General features: G+C 40.0%; 2 protein-coding genes across 6 annotated transcripts; one reads left to right on the top strand and one right to left on the bottom strand.

Moving 5' to 3' along the window:
* Nucleotides 1-508: 508 nt before the first annotated feature.
* Nucleotides 509-11,342, top strand: relb (v-rel avian reticuloendotheliosis viral oncogene homolog B). Of its 4 annotated transcripts, none has more exons than XM_010789332.1 (11): nucleotides 509-727; nucleotides 1,381-1,404; nucleotides 2,489-2,661; nucleotides 5,519-5,842; nucleotides 6,664-6,830; nucleotides 6,984-7,075; nucleotides 7,467-7,598; nucleotides 7,681-7,785; nucleotides 8,912-9,127; nucleotides 9,239-9,310; nucleotides 10,094-11,342. In XM_010789332.1, exons 1-11 carry the CDS (start codon nucleotides 670-672, stop codon nucleotides 10,534-10,536), a joined length of 1,806 nt encoding a protein of 601 aa, XP_010787634.1. In that variant the 5' UTR covers nucleotides 509-669; the 3' UTR covers nucleotides 10,537-11,342. The 4 variants fall into 4 exon arrangements, with proteins under 4 accessions (XP_010787634.1, XP_010787635.1, XP_010787637.1 ...); XM_010789333.1 differs by having other exon boundaries at nucleotides 10,097-11,342; XM_010789335.1 differs by lacking the exons at nucleotides 509-727; nucleotides 1,381-1,404 and adding an exon at nucleotides 3,933-4,207 and having other exon boundaries at nucleotides 2,575-2,661.
* A 979-nt stretch (nucleotides 11,343-12,321) lies between these two features.
* On the bottom strand, nucleotides 12,322-18,546 carry mrpl28 (mitochondrial ribosomal protein L28). 2 transcript variants are annotated; one of them, XM_010789337.1, is made up of 7 exons: nucleotides 18,377-18,546; nucleotides 17,573-17,878; nucleotides 16,949-17,101; nucleotides 16,726-16,860; nucleotides 16,164-16,253; nucleotides 15,509-15,646; nucleotides 12,322-12,551 (listed from the first exon to the last, which is right to left on the bottom strand). In XM_010789337.1, the coding sequence occupies exons 2-6, from the start codon at nucleotides 17,855-17,857 to the stop codon at nucleotides 15,551-15,553; spliced, it is 759 nt and encodes a 252-aa protein (XP_010787639.1). In that variant the 5' UTR covers nucleotides 17,858-17,878; nucleotides 18,377-18,546; the 3' UTR covers nucleotides 12,322-12,551; nucleotides 15,509-15,550. The 2 variants fall into 2 exon arrangements, with proteins under 2 accessions (XP_010787639.1, XP_010787638.1); XM_010789336.1 differs by lacking the exon at nucleotides 12,322-12,551 and having other exon boundaries at nucleotides 15,215-15,646; nucleotides 18,377-18,544.
* Between the last annotated feature and the right edge of the window lie 393 nt (nucleotides 18,547-18,939).

Below are 18,939 nucleotides of genomic sequence, written 5' to 3' on the forward strand. Positions count from 1 at the left end.
GCAGTAACACGTCACTGTATTTAGGGCAGTAACTAAACGTGGAGACATTTTATTGGGGAAGTTTGATCTGTTAATATTCATGAAAAAAATAGAAATTCCCACCACTCCATCAGTTTCTCGGAAACAGGAGCAGCAGCAGGATAGTGGCATGATGCAACCAGGATAACAATCGTGTGTGTGTGTGTGTGCGCGCGCGCGTGCGTGCGGCATTGAACTATTTGCAAATTATGCATGCAGTGACGTTCGATAATGCGAAAACTTTATGTAAAAATCTAAAACAACACCTTTTGTGGGTTTTGAATAGTGACATAAGTACTACCCATGAATCTTATTAAAGCTGCAGTACGGCACCTGCAGTCTTAATAAAGCTGCTTTTCGGCACCTGGTGTGTTTGCGGGGGTTTTCCTGTGGGAGGTGACGTGTGACGTTCAGGGGGTTTCCGACCCCAAGCAGCCAATCAGCGAAGCTGCTGCGGAACCACTGAAGTGAAGTGAACTGCTTTTCAACATCTTCAACACATGTCAAACTGCCTGTCACCAGTCGGTACACACGCTTAGAGCTAGAGCTACCCTTGTTTACCGGAGCTGTTTATTCAAAGTTTCACCGCAGAGACTAATACCGAAAATATTCCGGTTTGGAAATAACTACAAGGACACGACGGTGGAGTTCATGGTCCTTAAGGACAACTCACATGCGATGAAAGGCATGGACATCTTCAACGGCACAGGTTTCAGTCTTAATCTTGACGTTTGTGTTTATGTGTATGTGTGTTTGTGTGGGAGAGGGTTGACATCACCGGCACCGGCAGGCATGTGATTTGTCAGAGCAGAGCAGCCAACACCCATTCCCGGGAACAAACACTCCCACCCGGCTCTCTCTGTTGGCTCCACTTACTCCTGGATAACATTTAACAGGTTTTATTCAGATGATTTCTGTTTGCAGTGCTAAGTACACAGCCTGCTCGAGTTTACTTAAGTAAAACCTTGAGGTAGTCAACTTGATTTTTACATAAAGTAATTCCATTTGATCCTACTTAATACTTCTCTATTGCTTCCTTACAGAGGAATATAGCAATTTCTCTTTGACAATTTCAATTTCTTGAAGCCAATCACAAAATCACCTGATCGATTGTGATATATTTGTATGTTGAGATGCCCAGCAGTAGCCCATATAAAGTAGTTGAGTTTAACCTTCCCCAGCTGCAACTTTAAAGTGATGTACTCATGAATACACCAATGATTATAATAACCCAGTGATATGATATTCATTATTCTGAAGTTGGACATAACTATCAAGTATATTTTGATTACTTTGATCTTTTTCTTAAGTAACATATCTGAGTGGTAGTACTTATTACAACTCTGTCTGTGTCTCCTGCAGAGCCGCGAGGACCATCAGACTTTGGTAAGTTTATTTTATCTTTTGCCCAAAACGCATAGTAAACCCCACATGTGTTTTTTGTGTTATTGCAACCTCATGGAGAAAGGAGAAGTCAGGTCATCTTTAGCTGGCCTATTTCTGCTTCCTCATAGCACTTTGAGAACTTGACACATTTGCAGCACATGTTTAATTTGCTCTGACAGATGCATTTGTGATTTGTTAATGTGACATCAGGCTAGTGAGGAGGCCCAGTGGAAACATAATAATAAACAAGACCAAATAACAGCAAGCTAAACAGCATTATTAAACATTGTTCTATTTATGTTTGAAATTGTTTGCATTTAAGCCTGCAACTTATTTTAAGAATTCATAAATCTACCTATTATTTTTGTAATGTAGGACTACTAGTATTTTAATTTGTTTTTATTGTCAAAAAAAATCATAATCTCTGCTGTGGTACTATTGTGACCATCTTAGCTGCAGGAAACTAGTTTCTGTGTGAGTGTGGAGCCCCTGACATCTTACACCTCAACCGCAGGTGGAAATCAGTGTGCATGAGCTTTATGTTCTGGTAACCATGGCAACATCACTGCTGAAACAGTTTACCACATCATATGTATATGTTTTGGTAATTGGCGGGACAATTTGGTGTCCTGATATAGAAACAAATGGATAGTGTGAATTATATAACAATTTAAGCTTGATCATATACAGTACATCAAAAAGAAATAAACACAGAAATAAATATATACACAAAATACAAACACACAGGGTTATTATATCATTATTATTTATTGCCGGTGTCTATATAAATCACACTCATTAAATAATGGCACTTACACACAGATTTAATAATTATTTAACCTGGTTAACCAGGAAAACCTTTTTTCTGATGTATGTGTAAGCTGTAAGAAAAACTAGTGGAAAACCCTAAAATATGCGTTAAATGATGAGTCCTTAGAGATACTAAATATGTTACTACCATGTCCTTTTATACTAGTTCATCAGCAGAGTTCCTTCTTATTTTTGGATGTTTTACCGTCTTTATATCCTTCTGTTGTATATCATCAGCTATGAAGTTTTCATTAAAAATATTATTATTTTCCAGACCTCATTGTGGAGATCATCACAGAGGACGAGGGAGAGCGGCTGCGAGCCCTCCTGCCCGGCCCCCCCGCTCCTCCTGCTGACCTCTGCCAGCCTCAGAACCACAGGCTGCTCCGGCAGAGCTCCTCTCCGTCCTCTCAGCCCGTGCTGGTGGCGAGAAGCACCGCGTGTCAGGTGAGAGATTAAAACACATCTTGTGGTGTGCTGTCAAACTGTGGTGTAGTCATTTGTGTTGTTTCTCAGTTATAGGTTTCCTTCATTTCCCAAAATGACTGTAGGCAACACCCAGAGTACTGGCTCAACTGCAAATGGGGCGACAACAGGCCTTTATAACACTCGGATAAAGTTAAATTATATACAATACAGACCTCTTATTATTAAATATTGTAAACACAGTTAGAGAAGCATAATGTTGCCTTAATGTCAAGACTTATTACTAATAATTTAGACCGTTAATAGAAAGTCTACCATTTTACTCTGTCTGCCAGACCAATGGCTTTTCCACAGCTTGTCCTTATCTAACATAGACTTCATTCAAAACAAATGGTCAGTTTCACAAACGTTATTATTCTTTAAGTGAAATATTGAGCAAAAAGAACATGGATATAAGTATTCCAGATTCTCAAACACACGTTTTTGTTGCTTTGTTTTTGTAATGTATCTGATTAGCCTTAAAGTATAGGAAAGCCTTCAGTTCACACTGTTACCTTGAGCTCTTGAAGCTTGATGTCAGTTCTCACAATTTTCTCTGACTATTTAAAGATTCACCAATTGACCAACTAAAGAATCTGCAGATTTACCGCTGAGAAAAAGTGTTTGTTGCACACCTAGAATATACCCACATTTTGTTTATGCAGCCACAAACAAATGTTTACACCTCAATGTTATTTAGTCCTTACTGCCCTTATGTTGATATTGAATATGCTTGTGAATAATAAACTGAACAAAAGAGGAAGCTCCATTCTGGCGTACTTATATTAGTGAAAAAGTATTTGTTGTATGGATTTAATGTTGGTGTAATTCACTGCAGTGTAGTACACGTGTAGCCTGCAGAGGGCTGGTTGTTGTTGAGAGGAATATTCAGGCTGCTCGGGCTCTTACCATAAAACACGTGGTTTACAGCTCTGAAGTAATCTGTAATCTGTAATCTGTAATCTGATGACACTGCTGTGAAGCTGTGGCAATCTCAGAGAGCTCTTAATGTAAGGCACAAGAAGACAGCATAAAGTCTTTATTAGCAAAGGATCTGCATGTGAAATTGCAAAAATGGGGGTTTTTGTATTCAAATAGTGTTTGTTAAGAGGGACTTGCAGCTGTGATAGAGGCTGACACACCTCCTCCGCATGCTTTTCTGTGGGAGGAGGCTGAGAGAGAGAGAGGAGGAGTGGATGGAAAAACTGTAATATGACTCCCTTTTTCTGTTTGACGTCCTTTCTGTTTACAAGCCAAACCCACCAAGGGGTGAAAGTTCACATTCTTCTTCCTGAGACGCTTCTTCAATTGGTCGATTGGTTGAGCTGACTTCCTATTTCCTGTTCGCTGCTCACTCTGCCAGGCTATTGTTTAGCTCCAGTGTTTTCAGGCTAACAGGTTTGGCCAGGCTTTGACAACAGACGTCTGTTTCTTGACCGGATATTGTGAAGCATGATCTCATGCTGAGGCATCACCCAGATCTCTGCTGCAGTTTAATGAGCTCTCAGCCTCAGTTTCTGCTTCACAGGTGACAGAGAAGTCAACTTCTATTCTTCTTTGTTCCCTACAGGTTTGATTTCTCATCTGTCGTTACATTGATGCTTCAGATAAACGTAATACTTTAGTGTGTTTTTATATATTCTTCCTTTTACGTCACGTGTAACCCATTCAGAGACCTAAGTGAACAGAACTTAACAATTGAAGCAAGGGAGCCCTGCAGAGGCTGTAGATGGAGAAAGTAAAAGCAGCATGAGAGACATGCAAGAGTCTTGAGGGGGATGGAAAATAGGGTATCTGTGGTGTATGGGGAAATAAGATATTGAAGCGAAGGAGGAGTCAAATGAGCGCATGGTTGTTGCATTGAGAGAGAGAGACAAGAAGGGTAGGAAGATAGTGACTCAGTTTTGATGTTTCATTTCACTTCAGACATGCACAATGCTTCACCTTCAGTGTTATCTGCTAGAATGGTAGCTTATCTTATATATACTTTATGTTTGTCTCTGATTGTAAGTTTATGTTTTCTGATTCTACTGGAAGGTTATTCATTAATTTCATTTTTATTGCATGTCAAATATTGTATCATTTACTTATTTGACCCTGAAATAAATGTTTACAAGGTCATTGTTGTAACTGATAACAATCCATAATAAGTATGACCCCAAGAGATTGGCTTATACATTTAGGTGTTTATTTGACTACCTTGTCATCTAGCTATTAGCGCCTGTATTCCTCCTAAATTCAACAAAAGTTAGATAATGTCTTATTTGCGTATATCAGAAGTTTGGGTATTGTTGGGTCTTTTTATCAAAAATATTAATCTAAATATATTTTAATAATATTAATCTAAGTGTGAAATGGTAATGCTAGCCCTTTGCTCCCAAACGAATACCCGACAGTGTGTGTGTGTGTGTTTATCTCTGCTGTGATCCGGTGGCCCCTTCTAGCTCTAATTGTGTGTGTGAATAGGTGAACGTGGGACGGGGTTCTAAAAGCTGTTTGAGTGGTCAAAAAACTGGAAACGTTTTATAATTTGGCAGTGTAGAAATATAGAGTAGCAGGTAATGACATTTTCCTTTGATGGGTATTGTTACGCCTCAAGAGCACACAATAGAAGTTGCTACATGTTTTGTTATAAATATGTAGGAATTCAGCTTGATAAGTGTCCATGTGTTCTGCTCCAGCCATTTGAAACAGTTTCTTTAGTCTCTTGAAACTCTTTTATGCTGCTGTCTTGACCACGTCTCCAATGAAAGAGGATTTGCCAACTTCAATGGGTCTTCCAGGTTGGATAAATGATAAATAACAACGTTTATAATGTTGTTCTATTGTTTCTCCACAGCCAACCTGCACCTTCCCTCAGCCCCCGTCCTGCCCTTCCAGAGAGATGGCTCATCCTTCCCGATCTTTTGCATCCAGCTCCTCTCGGCGTGGTCGAGGCTCCTCGTGTTCGCTGGCTTCCAAGAGCTCGAGCGGTCTTTCCTCTCAGAACCGTGGAGGCGACAGCGAGATGCTGGAGCGGCTTCTGAACAAGCCCAAGCTTGTGGTTGTGGAGGAGCCCAAGGAGAGAGGCATGAGGTTTCGCTATGAGTGTGAGGGGCGCTCGGCCGGAAGCATCCCGGGGGCGTCCAGCACCGAAACCAACAAGAGTCAGCCTGCCATCGAGGTAAACACATTAAACTTACATTTGTTAATTCGTGTTGGGTCTTAAAGGGGGTTTACTAGTTCTCAGTGGCAGTTAGAGAAGTTTTAACCACAGTTGATAATGTTTGGTGTGTTCACTTGAACCCCTTGTTGCGAGGAAGGTGGAGCTGCAAGGATGTGGGTTGTCAGTCAATTAGAAAGTCCCCACAAATCCCAGCCGAGGTGTGGTCAAAGACGGGCGGTTTGTCACCTTCCCACATTCTGACAACACTACTACACTTTCATCTTCGCGTTATACAAACATACATATCACACAACGAAGAGGAAACACGAGGTGTGTGAGGATTTTGTCAATGAACAATCTGTGGATTTCTGCAATTCATGTAAATGAAATGTAGATATTTGAGTAAAACCCCTAATTAATATTTCATTTTGGCATTTCCGTTCTTTTTGGTGAACTGATACTACATGGACTGGTTATCAGATATTTGTCACAAACAGGTCATTTATAATAGATAGAAATAAAAGCAATGGAGTCAAATGCAGAAGTAAGAAGATTGAATATGCTAAATATATGCACAAACACCCAATGGGTGAAGAACAGAAAGAAGGCTTTGATTGGCAGATCATCTGAATTTCTCCGCACGTTCTGTATTTCTTCATATTTATTTTATTAAATCTTCACAATGTTTCTCAATTTGAAAGCTCCCCTTCTTGTTTCTGTTTTCTTGAAATATCTTGCCATGTTGCACAACACCCTATAAATCATAATAACACATGTGTGTTCTTGTAATTTGGACTCCCCTGAACTTCTGTATTTAATCTTCCTGTTCTCTCTTTCAGATTCAAGGTCCCATCGAACACTTAAAGAGGGTCACAGTTACTGTTTCCTTGGTGACCAAAGACCCTCCACACCGGCCTCACCCCCACTGCCTTGTGGGTAAAGACTGCCCGAATGGATCAGGAATCTGCGTGGTCACGCTCAACCCTCACAGCAACCGACGTCACAGGTGCTCCTCCCATCCCTCTTTCATCTCCTGCATCAACATGCCACTTTTTATCAAACAGTTTATTCCTCAGACTCGTACAGTAACCTCATTATACATTTGGTGTATTGTCCATCATTCAAAATAGTAAGTATTTATTGTCTTCTGGACTTGAAGCTTTAGTAACCTTGGGATCCAGTGTGTGAGGAGGAAAGAGCTGGACGTTTCACTTCAGAAGAGAAGAAGCCAAAATATCGACCCCTTTCAAAGTAAGATGAAGCAAAAGACACACACACACACACACACACACACACACACACACACACACACACACACACACACACACTCTCTCTCTCTCTCTGACGACTCNTTTGTTGCTTAAGCTTATGTATTCAGTCATTATTCAATGGTATACTAAAATCCATGTGAAAAAAATTGCTTCTCACTGTTCTCAGGTCAAATATTTATATGCGATTAAAAATGCGATTAATTGCGATTAATTAATTACAAAGCCTGTAATTAATTAGATTAATTTTTTTAATCGAGTCCCGGCCCTAGTTTGTACACATCAATACATTTTGAATAAAAATGGATGACAGTTTCCTCTTTCTTGCTGTTGAAATTCATTAAGACTGTTGTGTCTTCCCCCCTCCCCCCCAGCTGGTCACACAAAGGGCATTGAGGACATGGACATGAACGTGGTGCGTCTGTGTTTTCAGTGTGAGTTTGAGTGGGACGACGGGGGGAAGGACTGTCTCAGCCCAGTGCTGTCCAACCCCATCTATGACAAGAGTAAGACACACTCTCTTGATTACACCGCACCAACCATGTGTTTCCTGATTCTCACCCGTTGTCGTGTTTTGTTTGTTCACAGAGGCCACGACCACATCTCAGCTGAAGATCGGACGTTTTAACCAGTACACAGGCTCCTGCGCCGGCAAGACGGAAATCTACATGTTGTGTGACAAAGTGCAGAAAGGTAAGAGGGCGTTTATTTGTGTTATATTTGTGAACGTCCAAACGGCATTTAGAGCACATGTGTCAAACTCAAGGCCCGGGGGCCAAATCAGGCCCTTGGTGGAGTTAATTTCGGCCCGCAGGATAATTTTTAATTACTATTAGATCTGTTCCGCCGGTATATTGCACGCACACATTCACTCCATCCTGAGGATTTCCTCAGCTCAGAGCCTGACCCCAAACATTGATGAACTTGAACCCAAGATGAGATGCCAAGTATCTGGCTTGAACTAGCATCACAGAGCAGCACACTGAGTTTACATGGATGTTTCCTTCTGCACTTTTTCTCTCATGACAACAGGGCATGTTTGGTTTTTCTTTGAGGGAAATAGTTTCTTTGAAGCTGTTGTTGGTCTGTGGAAAAATGTAATCATAAGAAATGACTCCGGAAAAGCTGCAGATAGAGCCATAAGAAATGAATGCAACTGATTATTTAATGTTGTTTTTATAGGCAATCATTTAAGCTTTGTTAGTTCCAGGTTTAATATGTGCAATAAGTTCATTCAATAAACATTGAACCAGTCCGGCCCCCGACTAGTACCGATTTTTTAATTTTGGCCCACTGTGTATTTGAGTTTGACGCCCCTGATTTAGAGGATAAACTACATTTTTTTTTTTGTGTATTATTTAGGCAGAGGCCAATTCTATAAAGCTTATTTCTATGTTCATTTTTTGATGACTTTGTTTCTTTTTAATCCTTGAGTCATCATTTTAAGTCGACCACGCTTTCCCTTTTGATTCAGCAGAGCTACATCACGTGATTCAGCCGTGTGTATTTAGCGGCCTTTGCATCTTTTGTCATTTATGTGGAAGCTCATTCAGTGTTTTTATACAACAGAGCTTCAGGAGTTGCCTTTAAATGATGTGGGTATTTACCGCAGGACCTTTGTAGTGAAAGGGGTTCCTGTTACCCTGTAACATGAACTTAACTTGAAGCAAGGGAAGTCACACAGAAGTGGTAATATAATGTTATGCCTCTTTGTGTAATGCGTAACCTGATATTCTGTAACCAACTGTTATTTCAAAATTAGGAAGTATTTCTCTCATTGATTTTGATGGCCCTGGCTTTGCGTGCCGTTGATCCACAGATGACATCGAGATCATCTTCAGGCGAGGCTCGTGGAAGGCGTGCGGGGAGTTTGCGCAGACAGACGTGCACCGGCAGATCGCCATCGTGTTCAAGACCCCGCCCTACCAGGAGCAGGACCTCACGGAGGAGGTGGAGGTCAGCGTGGTCCTGCGGCGGCTCTCGGACCAGATGGAGAGCGAGTCGATCACCTTCACGTACCTGCCGCACAACCCGGGTCAGTCAGCGCTGTCTGTAGGGCGGTTTACTTGATGTGAAGCAAAAGCATCAGATCATCTTACTGGCCGAAACAAAAAACATCAGGTTAATTATTATTTCCTCTTTTCAGATCCATATGAGGTGAAACGGAAGAGAAAGATAAAGTCAGACATCAGCTTCAGAGAGAAGTCGTGTGGGACAGGTGAGGCCTGAAAGACTTTTCTTACTTTCAATTTATGGATCCTTCTTTCATGTTTACTTCTTCTGGAGGCAGGTGGAGGTGAACTGATTCAATGAAGCAAGAAGTCTTTGTGTCCGTTTGACATTTTTGTATTTTTAGCAGCTAGCATTTTGACTTGTCACAGCAGGTAAAGCACAGGTGATACTGATTATATTAACAAAGGCTCTGTTGTATTAAAGCTGAGAAGATGTGTGTTAGTAACTTACACTACATGTTTAAATCTGCCTTCATGTATGACCAGAGTCTGCCCCTTCTATGTTCACACTAAATGTAGGCACAGAAGTCACATATACAATTACTGTGACTATAATGTTCTTATTATAATTGTGTTATAGCTTATTTAATTCATATTTAAGGCACAAATCTGTATTCAAGGTGATTGTCAGCTCTGGACACTTTTTAAAGAAATGCAAATATACCCTGATATATATATATATTTCTACACATACTAAGGTAGAATACAAATATATTCTTTATGAAAGGTAGGATGTATAGCAGTATTTATTAGACTGCATTCGTTTTAGCTAGGTGTTCCCAATTAACAGGATGTGTCTATATTCCTATTTTAATATATTACACTTAAGGAGGTTTTGTTATCACTGAAATGTCTTGAAATAACTACATTTATCTTAGTCTTTAGATATCATCTCATGTCCTGATCCAAGTTTAAAGTGTTCTACCTTATACCAGACCTTTCATTACGTTTTGATTTCCTCCCTAACCCAACCTGTTCCTCTCCTACAGCAGACGGGGCCCCTGCAGCGGAGCAGCCCTTTCACTTCCCGCAGCCTCAGACCATGATGCCCCCGGAGGACCGGCTCTGTGCCCCCCAGCCCGGGATCTTCGCTCTAGAGGAGATGCAGTACAGCGAGCCCCAGGACTCCGACACCGACACAGCGATAATCATCAACCAGATGCTAGAAATACCTGAACTGCGGGAAATGCTTTCCGACCCGAGCTTCAACATGTCCCTGTCCTCTGGCTTTGAGCAGGGGCCCGATGCAAACCTCTCGTTTGCAAACTTGGATTTGAACTTAAACCAGAACTTTAGCACATACTCTCAGGACTTTTCCCATTACAGCGACTTGCAGTTCAACATGCTTGTCAATGAGAGCCAGGCTCCGCAGGCAGAGGCCCAGGACAGCCCCTCCAACATGGTTCAGGTGAAGACAGAAGAAGAGCTATGAGGGCGGGACCGTCGGGGTCATGAAGCGCCCTCACACACTCTCTGTCAACTGTAAAAGAAACATTGTGGGTAACATTTTGGTCATAGCTCCTGTTTGCATTCTTGCTTAGAATGACCATATCTCTGCAATGAAGTAAATAGGTGTATTTCCCAAAAGGTTCTCCCTTGACTCCTCTGGGTGTACAGCCAGATGATGCTGCTCCGGCTGCTTGCTCTGTGAAGCTGTCTGTCCTCTCACTAATGTCTTTGTCTGAAGACCTTGCTGGTCAAGGCTTTAAGAAACAAGTTAACATTCCATCATATGTGGCAGTGAATGCTGCCAGCATTAATGGTCAGAAGAAGGTGATTCCCAGTCAATGTGGGTCTTAAAAAGAGAACTCCTTAACATCGTAACCTAGGAAACAACAGAAACCCTCCCATGAATGACCTTCCATTGTACTAAATGATTGGTGAGGTCACTTTTAAATGTTGAAATGTAATCTTTGTCTAAGATCCATTATGTTTGCTTTCACATGATTTTGGGAGAAAAACACGACTTCCTACAAGAAGTTGACGAAAAGTCTCAAGTAGTAGTTTCAGATCTGCGCTTCACATGGCTGTCACACTAGCTGGCTTATTATTTAATCAAACTAAATGCAATAGAAACCAGTCCTTCTCTTATTTATAGCTCTGTCTGTGTCACTTCCCATTGTTCTGCTGTTTCACTCTTGTGCGAAACAGTCAAGTTCCTTTTCACATGTCCAACTTCAACCCCTCACTGGGGCATGTTTGGGTCAATCATTCATCAAATAAAATGTCTGTCTGTTATTTTTGTGTTGTCGTTTCTTTCTCTGAAACACACTTATTCTTCTGGGAGGTTCTGATAAAGATTGAAGAGCAAGAAAAGCACTTTTAAACATGTCCTTCAGCTGCTTGCCAACTCACGTTCCTAACGTACTTGTTTTTTTCTAGAAACAATGAATCTTGGCAATAACACAAGATGGTTTTATGTTTCAAATGCCAACATCGAGTCTTTTTGAGAGAAACGCTCAGGTGAAAGGTTTTCTTTTGTGTTTATGGTTATTTCTCATCTTCCAACAATGTGTTTTTCTTGGAAAGCTGACATGTTTAACAGTAATCCAGAGCGAAATGCATTTGGATTATTGCGTAACTCCAGGAAGTTTCGTAGATTGACACAGATTGGGAAATAGCTGAACTACAAAATGTCCAATGTGTCCGTTTTGATACCATTTATGGTTGGATTACAATCTTTCACTATTTAAATTCTCTGTTTATTTACTTACAGTGAGCCAGCATATAACTGGCCAGGGAAAACTATACTCAAAACACAATAAACGTTCCTTTTGATTCAGAGTTGTTTACTGACATTGCTTATTTTAAGTCTATTCAAAAACACAAGTGTTGATGACGTGAGAGTACATCATTCCCGAGACACATTCTCAACCGTACGGACGCTTGTTAGGTTGACACAAAACAATTATCTTTCTCATGACATCAGGCAGCTTCTTTTAATTGTATCACTCAGTTTTGCTAAATAGATGATTTGGTTTATAAGTTTCATGTTACATTCTTCTTTAACCTCATTGACTAAGTGATCATGAGTCTAAAGTGGAATCTTCAAAAGGGTTGAACAGCTCAAAAATATACAATTTAAAATCAAATAACCAACACATTTATCAGAAATGCAATTTATGATTAGGATCAATTTGCGGTGGGTTCTTCCCACACACAAACCTGTTTGTGAAGAGCTTTATATAACTCAGTCCTCCATCAGGCCAGCTGTTACCTGTGTTGCTGTGGGTGTGTCGTGAGAGCAGGTGTGATACTCTCTGTCACTGTTCACTTGATCTGAATGCAGAACTGATGGCTGCGGGAAACTCCACACTGGACTGTGTCCAAGCTCTCATTACTTCATGATAATGGTACCACCACACACTGCTGCTGAGACTTGTATGGACATGTCCATGCTACCATCGTAACCATACAGTCTGTGGCTGGAACATGGGGTGATCCTTGCTGTTAATGGCAGAAAGGTAGTGGTTTAAGAATGATGTAATTGCCTTTTTGATTTGATAAAAATATATGCATGATTAGTCATGGCAATTAAGAACATTTAATTGATATATTTGTTTTTAATGAAATGTTTTAGTGATTCAACCTTTCAGTGGTAAGAATTTTATCCGGTTAAGCAAGAAGAGGGAATTTCCTGGCTCAACTACTCTGCTTTAGCAGCTGACTTTAAAACGAATTGAAGGTGTGTATTCATAGATATATGACATATTATAACATTAGCTGTTTTATGACAAACTACTCTTTTGTTTAATATTTATCTCAATCTACCAAGTAACTAGTTATCAGATAAATGTTTGAGTTAAAATATTTAACTCTGAATGTAGACAAACAGTTTAAAGTAAAGGGCTTTGACATGCAGTGGTATGTATAAGCAAAGAAATGACTGACTCTTTTATATAGTTTGATACATCGTACTATAAACATTATACATACAAACATCAATGTTTGGCCAAAAGTGGATTAGTAAGGAGGTAACTATCATATAAATATATTGGCTTAAATATAAATACATTTGAAACAGACATCTTACACACGGGTCATGGTGATCCCGGTAGGTGGGACGATTACCAAATTTGGTGTGGTGTTAAACTTGAATTTGGAGGATTTTTTGTTTATCATGTGCAATATAAACGGGGTAATTCTAGCCTGGAGTGGCTGTTTACAGGGGCAGGTATCTCTCCTCTCCAGGTTACAACACCCACGGGAGTCCCCTGCACCCGGAGGGACTCCCCATCGGACAATTATAGCACGCTGCGACCACAAACTGCACAACACCAGTACAAGTCTCACACATCAGCCAGGAGGAGGTGAAAGCGAAACCAGGCCACAAACGGCTGCTTTTATGTCTCTTTTTTTCCATTGATTAACCCTCGCACCATACAAGGACCTTAGCGGTACGGTGTGTTCATGGAAAGAGGTTTATTACGTCACTTGTTTGTTTTGATAGTACCAGTATCATCTTTGCCAAGAGAATTTCCGTGATACCCGGTATTTTCAGAGTTTTTGGAGCTATAACACATTAACCACAGCTCTTTGGCTTTAATTCACTTCTGTTTTTCATAAATTGCAACTTGGTTTTAATACAATAGTCCATAATCCAATTGAGGCATTATATCTCTCTATTAAATGGCAACTTAACTCATTCAAAGCATTTTAGCTCCATCTACTGGGGAAACAGATTCCTTTCAGTAATTAGGGTAAATCCTTTAAAGCAGGGGTGTCAAACTCAAGGCCCGGGGGCCAAATCCGGCCCGCGACTTCATTTCATGCGGCCCCACAAGAGCTTGCAAAGAATATAATATGTTTATTATACGGTTACATGCCGCTTTACAGAAGCACATTGCCCATAAACTACATGTCCCACAATGCATCTCAAATTTGACTTTTTCCCCCAAAATGTTACTTTTTCCCCAAAATTGCACTTATTTTTTTTTCTTCAGAATTTGGCTTTTCTTTTTAAATCATTTTGTAACATGCGCACTGAAGAAACTTGCAATTGTTTGCCCTAGACTTCTACTTTCAGACGTAGTTAATTATGAAGTTATTACCCTATCCGATAATAATCCAATGCAGAGGCAATAATGTAATATAATACATTATTTTAAATATTTAATCTTACATAGTCTTATATATAAAACTGGCCCTTTGAGTGCAACCATGATGCTAATGTGGCCCGAGTTGAAATTGAGTTTGACACCCCTGCTTTAAAGTAAGTAAAACATTTATTCAGAGGCTTTAAAGGTCACCTATTATGCAAAATCCACTTTTTCTTTTATACATAAACATGTCTCCCCTCTGTGTAAAGAGATTCTGAAAGTTTCAGGAAAAAAATGTTGCTCACTTTCTGTCCTGATCCATTTATATAAAAACCTGTCAGAAAATGAGCTGATCAGATTTTGGCCACTTTATGATGTCATAACGATTTGTTTGGCTTGTGTAACCATTAGCCAATATATAACCAACCAAGGTAACCCCCCCCCACCTTATCACCTGAATCTCCTCCTAGAGCACCATTGTGTTCTTTCTAACCAAATATCTCGCAGAGGGGCGTGGGGAGTGGCTCCTTATTTTCATCTAAAGTGAAAGACAGAGAATCAGCACTTTTGAAACAGGGCTGAAACAGAGGGGATTATGGGTAATGCTGCAATGCACGATCTGTTTGGTATTTCAAGCCAAACATTTCAGAGACATGTTTTGTATATATCTGAGACCTATAATATATTGATGAAAAACAGTATAATAGGGGACCTTTAAGAATCTGTTTGAGATCCTGCTAACCTGTCCAGGCTTGGATCTGTACTGTGTGGTCGCAGTTAGTACTAGTTTATTAATAAATGTGGTATTTGTCCCTTTACAACTGCATCTCATAACATTGGGCTGCATGGATTACATCTTTAGTTGTGATATTAACTTAAAAAGGAGACACATTTATTCTGCTAAATTGTCAGGCTTATACTTTTATTCAAGTAGAAGCTAAAATAATATTTCTTTCCCATACTGTCTGAATATACCTGTAGTCACCCTCACAATCATGCTGTGAATCGGTTAACTACAAAATTAGTGAACTGATTAAATAATTATTGGAGAACAGATGAGCATAAACAAAGTTTAAGAAAAAAACCGTGAATCTTTTATTTAGTTTAGATATCATGTACAAGGGCCTGATATCACAGCTGGTCTGGAGGGTTTACACTTAATTCTTAAAATGTACTTATGCGTGGATCTTGAATACAAACTGAAATAAATAAGAGTTACTCCAACATGACCTCGTCATTTGTGTCTCTTCTGTCTTTGTTTCGCTCCCAGATGGAAATACAAGCTGTAGAAAGTTCTCCCAGGGGATGGGGCTTCAGAAACAGAAACTTGGGGACCCTCCCACCACCTCTTCAAGTTCAACCTACTTGAGTATCAGTCTGAGAAGCTGCCTCTGTCGCTCAGAGGAGTCACTCCTTCACTGTGACGTGTGGCTCAGAGAGTTTCTGGATGTGCAGCTCCTCCACCAGCTGCTCCACACAGACCTTAAACAGAGGCTCCGGCTCCTGGGAGACAACAGGAAGGACAATCATCACAGACTGCACACGGGGTTATTATTACAAATTAACATTATTTTCCACATATTTTAGGTGTATGTGTATAGGGTGGGATAGTGAGGTGTAATCTATAGCTTTGATTTGTAATGAACTTCATATTGAATATATAAAACCTTTTGAACTTACCTATGTTTATAATCTACATATTTATATTGATATAGTATTATTTACAATATACAGTATTTTATAATAACCTACTGTATTTAATTGTATGTTGTTTTATCTCATTCAATCACATTTGTATCTATTTCCTGCATCTTAATGGGACCATTATATCACTTGCATGACTTTGTTACACAATTTAATTTCTTTGTATGTCTTAATTAAATATGTAAAATGGTTGGAGTTGCTGCAGTAACCCTGTGGATATGACAAAATCTTGAATCTATTGAACTTTTTTATGCATTTCCGTTGCGTCTTTAAAAAGTGCTGAATGAGTTTCGTGCAGCTGTGTTTGAGGTCTTACCTTGTGCTCCAGCTGCCTCTGCTTCTCCACGGCCTCTTCCAGACTCAGACCGACCCACTCGGCCTCCCCCTCTGGGATGTCAACCTGCAGCTTAGAAGGGAGGAAGCAGAAAAAGGAACTTGTAATTGTTTTTTTTTTAAACACAACTCATAGCGTCTCAAGGGACACTATGCCAAGACAGACAGCTAACATGAAACCACATAGCTTCAGACAGAAAACGTTAAGAAATGTAGGCACATACTAAAAGAAACAAAACAAATCAATCATAGGGAACAGAGTCAGATTTGCAGCCAGGTGAATTTAAAAATATTGACATCCTTAAGTAAAAATACCAATAAATGAATGTCAAAATACTGAATGAAATGTAGTGGCGTAGAAGGATAGAGCAGCATAACATGGAATTCAAGTAAAGTACTTTAAATTGTGAATACCCGACTCAACTTATGATTTTGGTTACTTTCCAACCTCTGTTCCCATAGCTGTGTAACATCAGGGTTAGTTTTAGTCAGTGTGTAGCAAGACATTAGGGATCACAAAGTGGACTTGAACACATCTCACTTACTTTGTATTTGTTATAGACCTTCTCTCTCTTCACAGGGTCTGCTGGGTAGAGCTCTGAGTCTCTGCGCACCAGGCGGAGCATCATGGCTCTCTTCAGGTCCATGCCCAGCTTGGAGTTCAGGTCTTCCTTTGATGTCTGATAGAAAGTAGGATAATCACAGTCATAAAAATGCCATATGGAAAATGGATTTTTGTCACACAAAGGAAAGGTCGTGATCTTTTACTTTGAGGATATAGAAGTCGAATCCAAATGCAGCGTCAACGAGGTCCAGAGTGCGCGGGGTGACTTTGATGGTGAACTTGTGATCGAGGATCTCGCTGTAAAACTCTCTCTTTAACAGCTGTGGTTTCCAGACCTTCTTAAGACGATTCGACATCTGTGGAAAGAGACAATTCACATATCCATTATGTCTACAGACACATTTCAAACATGTTTAGTTTAGTTTTAACTGCAGAATGTGTTGGAAAATGATACATGTCTGCTGGGCTTTCATGCCACACTACTATTTCTAACAATCAGTGAAGCTGTATTATGTACACACTATGTATCGTTTAATACAAATGTGTTACTTGTGGGCTTTATTTGTAGACTTTAACTGGTCTACAAATAAAACCCATTACGCTTTGCTGCAACACATTATTTGATGAGAGTTTATACCAAGACAAAACTTGAATCTTATGATATCTCTGCCTTTTTTGAAAGGTATATGCACAGAAAGGAAAGAAAGGAGCAGAAGAGACAAGCAGAGCGTGACATGCTAGCTCAGCTGTATTGTATTGTTTGAATCATGTCATGTCAACACACTGTAGTAAAACTAAAGAAAGAAATGTCCCCTCCTGTGACTCACTTTGTCATTGTTGGCGTATTTGTAGCCCGATACCCAGCCCTCTCCCCCCCACAGGCCGCTCTGCGACTGTGGAGGGTAGAAGATGGGCACAGGGACATCCTGCACCCGCTCCTTCTGCCCCGTCTTTGGGTTGGCTCGGTATTGGATGCCCAGCGGTCTCCAATGGACAGGCGTGGGATCTTTCGGCTCGATGGACTTGATGTAGTGTTGGGGGAGTCGGGCGTAGATGCCCTGCTTCAGTTTCAACGCATCCCAAATTTTGGGGGAGTATTTATGCAAAGGCATGACGAACTTCGTGAGTCAAATCTGGAAGACAGAAGGATGATGAAACATTGTTACAGTTGGAAATCAGTAGTGGTTAATACATAGAATTATAACATAACCGCCATGCAAAAGACTATAAAAGTTTAGATTTTCTCAGATTCATTCATAACACACTGAATGTTGGGACTAGAGAATTAAGGAATAAGCTGAGTGCTCTTACTAGTTCATTTATAAATACATCGGAAATGCAATAATATATAAAATATTTTTTAATGAGGAGAATTCAAACCTACTACATTAATCCCTGAAATGGTGCATAGCAGTACGTTTTAATATATTTAATCAATTAGCTGCAGCTGGTTGAACTTAATAAATACACATTAACAGGAACTCATATTACAAGTGATTGAACAACTTTCATAACGTTGCTTTTTAGCAGGACGCTAGCTTGCCCAGGCTAACAACAGAGGTTTACATGGAAACAGTGCTTCTGTGAGGATAATACATATTATTGAGATCACGTTTTCAAGTCTATCTTACCTGGTAATGACAAAACAGTGACCTTCAAAGAGAAGAAGGTGAGTTTTTAATTCAGGTTAGCCAAAAAACAAGCAGGCAAGGACATCACGCTCAGCCTCCAGTACACAGGGAGATTTCCGCATCGGTCAGCCCGCCTACACCCAGGAGCAACGTGATTGGATGCCAAACAGAAACTCGCAGTTGATTGGCTTTTGAGGGTTGTCAATCAATCTTGATCTCCGGGAAAATTCCCTTACACAATAATAGCGGCCCTAGATCACATCCCTATATTATGTATCACAGGTACAAATAAAACACAACATAAAAAAAACCTCAAATCATCTATAAGTAATTAAATTTGCTAAATCTAATTTAAAGAAGTAAAAGAGCTAATACAAATATTACACTTCTCTTTTTAACATTGTGGACTTTTATTGTGAAGTGCATGGACAGAGCCTGACAGGAAGTATTCTTGAGGTTGTAAAATGTTTAAATTGTTACAAAACCTGCAAATAAAACACGATTTTAAGAGTTAAGAGAGCATATTGTGGAATTCTTGAATCATGATAATCTATTTGAGGTGT

Source organism: Notothenia coriiceps, unplaced genomic scaffold, assembly GCF_000735185.1.
Source record: "Notothenia coriiceps isolate Sejong01 unplaced genomic scaffold, NC01 NC01_scaffold00032806, whole genome shotgun sequence".
NCBI lineage: Eukaryota > Metazoa > Chordata > Actinopteri > Perciformes > Nototheniidae > Notothenia > Notothenia coriiceps.